The sequence below is a fragment of the Salmo trutta genome, chromosome 38, assembly GCF_901001165.1.
Source record: "Salmo trutta chromosome 38, fSalTru1.1, whole genome shotgun sequence".
Classification (NCBI taxonomy): domain Eukaryota; kingdom Metazoa; phylum Chordata; class Actinopteri; order Salmoniformes; family Salmonidae; genus Salmo; species Salmo trutta.
This window is the reverse complement of record NC_042994.1, coordinates 5,022,051-5,031,633: the sequence shown is the minus strand read 5'-3', so window position 1 is coordinate 5,031,633 and position 9,583 is coordinate 5,022,051. Positions and strand designations below refer to the sequence as shown.

Here is a 9,583-nt window from a genome sequence, read left to right as displayed (position 1 = left end):
CCCTACAAAGGCAGGAACCCAGGAAGAAACCTAGAGAGTAACCAGGTTCTGAGGGGTGGCCAGTCCTCTTCTGGCTGTGCCGGGTGGAGATTATAACAGTACATGGCCAAGATGTTAAAACAATCATAGATGACCAGCAGGGTCAAATAATAATAATCACAGTGGTTATAGAGGGTGCAACAGGTCAGCACCTCAGGAGTAAATGTCAGTTGGCTTTTCATATGGGGTCATTCAGAGTTAAAGACAGCAGGTGCGGTAGAAAGAGAGAGTCGAAATCAGCAGGTCCGGGACAAGGTAGCACATCCGGTGAACAGGTCAGGGTTCCATAGCAGGCAGAACAGTTGAAACTGGAGCAGTAGCACGACCAGGTGGACTGGGGGAGAGCAAGGGTCATCAAGCCAGGTAGTCCTGAGGCATGTTCCTAGGGCTCATGTCCTCAGAGAGAAGAGAAAGAGAGCGAGTGAGAGAGAATTAGAGGGAGCATACTTAAATTCACACAGGATAAGACAGGAGAAATACTCCAGATATAACAGACTGACCCTAGCCCCCCGTCACATAAACTATTACAGCATAATTACTGGAGGCTGATACAGGAGGGGTCGGGAGACACTGTGGCCCCGTCCGACTATACCCCCGGACAGGGCCAACCAGGCAGGATATAACCCAACCCACTTTGCCAAAGCACAGCCCCCACACCACTAAAGGGATATCTAAAACCACCAACTTACCACCCTGAGACAAGTTCGAGTATAGCCCACGAAGATCTCCCCCACAGCACGAACCCGAGGGTGGCGCCAACCCGGACAGGAAGATCACGTCAGTGACTCAACACACTCAAGTGACGCACCCCTCCTAGGGACGGCATGGAAGGGCACCAGTAAGCCAGTGACTCAGCCCCCGTAATAGGGTTAGAGGTAGAGAATCCCAGTGGAGAGAGTAGAACCGGCCAGGCAGCAAGGGCAGTTCGTCACTCCAGTGCCTTTCCGTTCACCTTCACACCCCTGGGCCAGACTACACTCAATCATAGGACCTACTGAAGAGATGAGTCTTCAATAAAGACAAAGGTCGAGACCGAGCCTGCGTCTCTCACATGGATAGGTAGACCATTCCATAAAAATGGAGCTCCATAGCAGAAAGCCCTGCCTCCAGCTGTTTGTTTAGAAATTCTAGGGACAGTAAGGAGGCCTGCGTCTTGTGACCATAGAGTACATGTAGGTATGTACGGCAGGACCAAATCGGAAAGATGGGTAGGAGCAAGCCCATGTAATGCTTTGTAGGTTAGCAGTAAAACCTTGAAATCAGCCCTAGCCTTAACAGGTAGCCAGTGTAGAGAGGCTAGCACTGGAGTAATATGATAACATTGTTGGGTTCTAGTCAAGATTCTAGTAGCCGTGTTTAGCACTACTGAAGTGTCCTGCAATTCTACACATTTACAAGAAGTAAATACAACAAGTATTGAGTTGAAATATAATTGGTGAAGTAGGTACTGTGTGTGGATACCAATATCCGTGTGAGCTTCCCAGGCCCATGTTGCCCAGGGGTAAGAACAGACAGTACCAGTCAAAAGTTTGGACACACCTACTCATTCCAGAGTTTTATTTGATCTTTCCTATTTTCTACTTTGTAGAATAATAGAAGACATCAAAACTATGAAATAACACATATGGAATCATGTAGTAACAATTTTTTTTTTAAACAAATCAAAAAATATTTTTGTTTCTTCAAAGTAGCCACCCTCTGCCTTTATGACAGCTTTGCACACTCTTGGCATTCTCTCAACCAGCTTCACCTGGAATGCTTTTCCTACAGTCTTGAAGGAGTTCCTACATATGCTGAGCACTTGTTGGCAGCTTGTCCTTCATTCTGCGGTCCAACTCATCCCAAACCATCTCAATTGATTTGAGGTGGGGTGATTGTGGAGGCCAGGTCATCTAATGCAGCACTCCATCACTCTCCTTCTTGCTCAAATAGCCCTTACACAGCCTGGAGGTGTGTTGGATCATTCTCCTGTTGAAAAGCAAATTATAGTCCCACTAAGCGCAAACCAGATGGGATGTTGTATTGTTGCAGAATGCTGTGGTAGCTATGCTGGTTAAGTGTGCATTGAATTCTAAATAAATCACTGATGGTGTCACCAGCAAAGCACCCCCACACAATCACACCTCCTCCCCCATGCTTCACAGTGGGAACCACACATGCAGAAATCATCATTCTTTTTTATTTAACCTTTACTTAAGTAGACAAGTGTTTAACTAGGTAAGTACACTGCTCAAAAAAATAAAGGGAACACTTAAACAACACAATGTAACTCCAAGTCAATCACACTTCTGTGAAATCAAACTGTCCACTTAGGAAGCAACACTGATTGACAATAAATTTCACATGCTGTTGTGCAAATGGAATATACAACAGGTGGAAATTATAGGCAATTAGCAAGACACCCCCAATAAAGGAGTGGTTCTGCAGGTGGGGACCACAGACCACTTCTCAGTTCCTATGCTTCCTGGCTGATGTTTTGGTCACTTTTGAATGCTGGCGGTGATTTCACTCTAGTGGTAGCATGAGACGGAGTCTACAACCCACACAAGTGGCTCAGGTAGTGTGGCTCAGGTAGTGCAGCTCACACAGGATGGCACATCAATGCGAGCTGTGGCAAGAAGGTTTGCTGTGTCTGTCAGCGTAGTGTCCAGAGCATGGAGGCGCTACCAGGAGACAGGCCAGTACATCAGGAGACGTGGAGGAGGCCGTAGGAGGGCAACAACCCAGCAGCAGGACCGCTACCTCCGCCTTTGTGCAAGGAGGAGCAGGAGAAGCACTGCCAGTGCCCTGCAAAATGACCTCCAGCAGGCCACAAACGTGCATGTGTCTGCTCAAACGGTCAGAAACAGACTCCATGAGGGTGGTATGAGGGCCCGACATCCACAGGTTGGGGTTGTGCTTACAGCCCAACACCGTGCAGGACGTTTGGCATTTGCCAGAGAACACCAAGATTGGCAAATTCGCCACTGGCGCCCTGTGCTCTTCACAGATGAAAGCAGGTTCACACTGAGCACGTGACAGACGTGACAGAGTCTGGAGACGCCGTGGAGAACGTTCTGCTGCCTGCAACATCCTCCAGCATGACCGGTTTGGCGGTGGGTCAGTCATGGTGTGGGGTGGCATTTCTTTGGGGGGCCGCACAGCCCTCCATGTGCTCGCCAGAGGTAGCCTGACTGCCATTAGGTACCGAGATGAGATCCTCAGACCCCTTGTGAGACCATATGCTGGTGCGGTTGGCCCTGGGTTCCTCCTAATGTAAGACAATGCTAGACCTCATGTGGCTGGAGTGTGTCAGCAGTTCCTGCAAGAGGAAGGCATTGATGCTATGGACTGGCTCGCCTGTTCCCCAGACCTGAATCCAATTGAGCACATCTGGGACATCATGTCTCGCTCCATCCACCAACGCCACGTTGCACCACAGACTGTCCAGGAGTTAGTCCAGGTCTGGGAGGAGATCCCTCAGGAGACCAACTGCCACCTCATCAGGAGCATGCCCAGGCATGGTAGGGAGGTCATACAGGCACGTGGAGGCCACACACACTACTGAGCCTCATTTTGACTTGTTTTAAGGACATTACATCAAAGTTGGATCAGCCTGTAGTGTGGTTTTCCACTTTAATTTTGAGTGTGACTCCAAATCCAGACCTCCATGGGTTGATAAATTGGATTTCCATTGATTATTTTTGTGTGATTTTGTTGTCAGCACATTCAACTATGTAAAGAAAAAAGTATTTAATAAGATTATTTCTTTCATTCAGATCTAGGATGTGTTGTTTAAGTGTTCCCTTTATTTTTTTGAGCAGTATATTTAACCAAAGGTTGGAAACAAAAATATCAAATTTGGACTCAAATTTGCTTGTGTTTCTTGGTCCAAGCAAGTCTCGTCTTATTATTGGTGTCCTTTAGTAGTGGTTTCTTTGCAGCAATTCGACCATGAAGGCCTGATTCACGCTGTCTCCTCTGAGCAGACGACACCATTCTGTATACTTCTGGCCCTTCTTTGGACACTGTGTTAACATCCCTCCAGACGAGCTTCAATGCCATACAACTCTCCTTCCGTGGCCTCCAACTGCTCTTAAATACAAGTAAAACTAAATGCATGCTCTTCAACCGATCGCTGCCTGCACCTGCCCGCCCGTTCAGCATCACTACTCTGGACGGTTCTGACTTAGAATATGTGGACAACTACAAATACATAGGTGTCTGGTTAGACTGTAAACTCTCCTTCCAGACTCACATCAAACATCTCCAATCCAAAGTTAAATCTAGAATTGGCTTCCTATTTCGCAACAAAGCATCTTTCATTCATGCTGCCAAACATACCCTCGTAATACTGACCATCCTACCGATCCTCGACTTCGGCGACGTCATTTACAAAATAGCTTCCAATACCCTACTCAATAAATTGGATGCAGTCTATCACAGTGCCATCCGTTTTGTCACCAAAGCCCCATATACTACCCACCACTGCGACCTGTACGCTCTCGTTGGCTGGCCCTCGCTTCATACTCGTCGCCAAACCCACTGGCTCCAGGTCATCTACAAGACCCTGCTAGGTAAAGTTCCCCCTTATCTCAGCTCGCTGGTCACCATAGCAGCACCCACCTGTAGCACGCGCTCCAGCAGGTATATCTCTCTGGTCACCCCCAAAGCCAATTCCTCCTTCGGCCGTCTCTCCTTCCAGGTCTCTGCTGCCAATTCTTGAACGAACTACAAAAATCTCTAAAACTGGAAACACTTATCTCCCTCACTAGCTTTAAGCACCAGCTGTCAGAGCAGCTCACAGATTACTGCACCTGTACATAGCCCATCTATAATTTAGCCCATCCAACTACCTCTTCCCCTACTGGATTTATTTATTTATTTGCTCCTTTGCACCCCATTATTTCTATTTCTACTTTGCACTTTCTTCCACTGCAAATCTACCATTCCAGTATTTTACTTGCTATATTGTATTTACTTCGGCACCATGGCCTTTTTTGCCTTTACCTCCCTTATCTCACCTCATTTGCTCACATTGTATATAGACTTATTTTTCTACTATATTATGGACTGTAGGTTTGTCTTATTCCGTGTGTAACTCTGTGTTGTTGTATGTGTCAAACTGCTTTGCTTTATCTTGGCCAGGACGCAATTGTAAATGAGAACTTGTTCTCAACTTGCCTACCTGGTTAAATAAAGGTGAAATAAATAAATAAATAAAAAAACAGTTGATGTTGATATGTGTCTGTTACTTGAACTCTGTGAAGCATTTATTTGGGCTGCAATTTCTGAGGCTGGTAACTCTAATGAATTTATCCTCTGCAGCAGAGGTAACTCATATACATAACAAGTTGTTACTGGGAAACTGTCCAAAGATAGATAGTTTATTGTATAATTTTTTCCTATTTGACTGTAATGTGTAATGTCAATGGTCAAGTCCAAGGGTGCAGTTGACTTGACAAAGTCTGTGCTATCAAAACGAATAATCATTATACAATTAGTTTTGTCTGACAAGTGTAATATCCTACCTTAACATCTGGGGGCGCTCCCCTCAAACAGTAGAACGTCACAATGCCCCATGCACACGGAAGTACCAGTTTTTCTCATTCTCAAGGATTTTATTTATGCACGTAGTCTTTTACTGTGTTTTGCTTTCCAAATTGTCTAATAAACTAAACTCATTATTTTGCATCCCGTTATTCAATGTGAGAAAATAGAGAAAATTGCCAAATTGGTAACACACACACCACAGGAGGTTGGTGGCACTTAATTAAGGAGGCAGGCTCGTGGTAATGGATGGAGTGTTATAGGTGGAATGGCATGAAATACATCAAAAGCATGTTTTCCATGTGTTTGATGTCATTCCATTTGTGCCGTTCCAGCCATTATTATGAGCCGTCCTCCCCTCAGCCTCCGCCACTGATACACAAACAGCTTTCTCTCGTAACATTTTTATTCAAATGATTGCATCAGAAAATAACCATATGAAAAGTTCAACAAAATCTTAAACCCAATCTTAAAACTTGGAGCAACATTGACAGTGTAGAAAACAGAGAGAGAGAGCAAGTTTCAAACCCTGCCTCGACAAGATATTATACTGACTTAAAATCACACTTAATTTAACTCTTAACACTTAATTTAACTCTTAAATAACACACATGGTCCAGTTCAAGTTTCTCTACAGTTTAAAGGCACTGTATAAATTATTTAGACATTTGCAAAATATTGAACCTGATTGAAACAAACTTTACAATTCACAAAGTTGTCAAAGTATTTTTAAATTAAATCAAATACAGGACAAAACACAATAGAAGAAAACCTGAAGAAAACATTTGGCAATACTTTGGCAAAACTGTATCTCAATTTAAAGGAAAATTCCACACAAAAAAAATATATTTAGGTATTTGTTTCATTAGTCGATTGATTACATAGTCCCAAAATGTTCTGCTTGTCAGAATTTTGGGACTAAAGCATTTACAGCACTTAAGTTTTCAAGATATGTAACTTTCAAAATTGATGCGAAATGCATCATACAGGGATGATTTCTATATTTTGAAAGTTACATATCTTTCAGACTGATATGTCTTTGTCCATGTCTGTCGGGAACCGTATTCCTTTTTGTCTCAATGAACAGACACTGTAGGTATAACAAGTGTAGGCCTTCCTATCCCCCAGTTATACACAAAAACACTGTGTAATGAAATATACATTCAAAATTCAACATCCAAATTAAAGCAACCTGAGGATTACTTCTACACTGCCAATGGCAGATATGTTCTAAGGCACTTTGCATCTAAAAACACATTATGTAATATCCCTAACACTTTACAGACTAAAATTAAAAGTTAAATCAAATGATTATAGTACTATTTGGAGTACAGCTACATAGAACAACATGTAACCAGAACCAGGACAAATACTAATATGGATGAATTTCAGTTCACTGTATCACAGAATCTGACTTCCACAATAATTATTAGAAAGAAGGATGTGTTTATTCCTGTGATGAAAAACAAACACATTTATTCTCTACTGCAAATAAATCAAAGGCTGAGAGATAGATAAATATATTTTAACACAAATCTTTGGTGACCAGTTTTCATTTTCACAAATATAGTACATTAACACTGGAACCTTTTTAAACTACAGTATTTTTATACTATGTACAAGATCAAACATATTGCTATATTGTATAGCCTCGTTATTGTTATTTTGTTGTGTTACTATATTCTTTAGCAAATCTTTTTCTTTTTAACTCTGCATGGTTGGGAATGGGCTCGTAAGTAAGCATTTCACGGTAAAGTCTACACCTGTTGTATATGGCGCATGTGACCAATAACATTTGGTTTGATTTGATTTTTAGCAATGCGTTTTAGTCCAAGCAATTCTCATAGAATCGCTCTTCTCTCCAGGTCCAGTGCATTTTACCGTGTCACTTCCATCCGATATGTCATTTATTCATGTCTCTTTCGTTGAGTGTTCCTTGGCAAGCTCAGATCACTCAGTCTGTAGCACACACGCAACGCTGTCCACCATATCCACTTGATAGTACCGAATGATGAGTATAGGTCAGAGGTCACTCTGTAGCTGAGGTGTCAGTTAGTGCACCAAGTAGACTCTCCTCTGCCAGCTGAGACAGGTACTTCTGTGAAGAGCACAAATATAAAAGTTAGCTTTGTGTACGTAGTTGTAGAGTTCCCCTTTAAGTGGGATATTCAACTGCCTTCAAATACTTAGCCTATAACACAGCTATCCACGTTTCACCTTTATTTCACTTTCCACTATGATACACTACAACTCCATCCGACTTCCTGTGAATTTTAAAATAAGGAGACCTGATTTATCTGTACTGAGTTTCTTATGCATATTCCACCATAGAAACTCCTCAGCCAGAGCTACTGCTGTTTGACACAATAGTGAAGGAGGGAGACCTCAGAGAGTGGAATGTTCTGAGAGAGAGGCAGGTGCTTCCTGAACAGACATTAACCTGTCTAGTTTCTACATTCACTGTATTTCCCCAGTCCTGTTAAAGGCCAAAACCATCATCACCAGCCCGCTCTCGGCTAAGCGGGTAGCAGCAGGGAGCCCCCACACACACAATCATACACACAAAACCCCTCAGCTTTTGACGGACAGCGCAACTGTTCTTGAGGTTTTTTACCCTCGCAATGTAATCCATCAAATGTAAAGGAATCTTTTCCCCTTCTGGCTGCTTCCAGCTGTGCAGCTTTGCATGTGTGGGGGGTGTTTGCGTGTGTGGGGGGTGTTTGCGTGCGAGTGTGTGTGGATGTGCCTGGATGGGCATTGGGCACTAATAGGTAACCTAATACAACTCCCAGTACTCAACACTGTGAGGGGGCCTTCCTGTAGTCAATGGGCTGCCCCTTCCACTGCCTGTTCACAGCCGCACAGAAATACCCTGGCCTGCTGAACCAAGAGCCTATTGGGAATGAACCTTCAGAATGTTTTTACTTTACTTGAAGAGCACAATGGGTCTAACAAATGTAGGACTTTCTATCCGCCACTTAGTCTACACGTTGCCTGTATACAAAGTAGGTCCCCAGGAAGGACTAGAGCAGCTGGGAGCCTTTAGGAAGTAAAGTAATGGATAGACTCCCATGGGCGCCACACTAACACCCTCTACTCTACTCACTCATCGAAAGTCTCCTTTTCTGACACCCCACTGTAGGACCCCCCCCCCCCCACCACCCACGGTGGAGAGGGAAAAAAGCTTTGGATTGTGCTGTCAGTTTTGACGTATGTGTGTGTGTGTGTGTGTGTGTGCGTGCGTGTGTGTGTGTAATAGAGATAGTGAGTGACTGATCTCTGTATCTTGTGCTCTGTCCCATGGTTGGGTAACATGTGCCACACTGTAACTCAACTCTAAAGACATTTTTCTGAACTTTGGTCTCACAATGATGTCACTGAGTGATAAGCTTCCAAGCGTTCCCCGTAATAACTAATACATGTCACACATATGTTCATGACTCTTCTGCAAGGGGTAGTGTAAGTTAACGATGGAGAGGGTTAGTGTTTCCTGCTATCAAAATCTTCATCATCATGATCATCATCGTTCATCCCCTTCCTTCTTTCTCTTCTTTTTCCTCCTCCTCCTGCTCCTCCTCCTCATCCTTCTCCTCCTCTTCTTCCTCCTCCTCCTCCTCCTCTTCCTCATAACCATGTCTAATTAGAATGACCTATGTTAATAGTAAATGTGTTGCTGTACCTGAAGGTTCCTGTAGTGGACAGTACTACGACAGTGAGAGGTCTTGGCTGTCTCCTCGCTGGTGTAGAACAGGCCACACAGCTTACAGTAGAACCCCGTACTGGGCACGATGAACTCCACCCCTAGAACAGCGACACACCAATCAGAAAACCGCTAATACACCTCTAGAACAGCACAAACCAATCAGAGAATAGAACATGTACCCCTTCAGCAGCCGCAGACCAATTAGAAAAGAGAATCCCCGACCATACAACAGCATCAGACCAATCAGAACACAGCCCACGTACCTCTAGAACTCTTAATAAAAGTTGTTACAAATGTGATTAGAGTGTTACT

At 43.8% G+C, this 9,583-nt stretch overlaps 1 protein-coding gene across 1 annotated transcript in view; it reads right to left on the bottom strand.

The window, feature by feature from the left end:
* Positions 1-5,956: 5,956 nt before the first annotated feature.
* LOC115177859 (RNA-binding protein 20) overlaps positions 5,957-9,583 on the bottom strand; it is an 80,535-nt gene continuing 76,908 nt past the window's right edge. Inside the window, exons 13-14 of the mRNA XM_029738852.1 lie at positions 9,248-9,369; positions 5,957-7,666 (exon numbers count right to left, since the gene is read on the bottom strand). Coding sequence (XP_029594712.1) covers positions 7,598-7,666; positions 9,248-9,369 — 191 coding nt within the window. The 3' untranslated portion in view covers positions 5,957-7,597. The remainder of the gene's footprint in view (positions 7,667-9,247; positions 9,370-9,583) is intronic.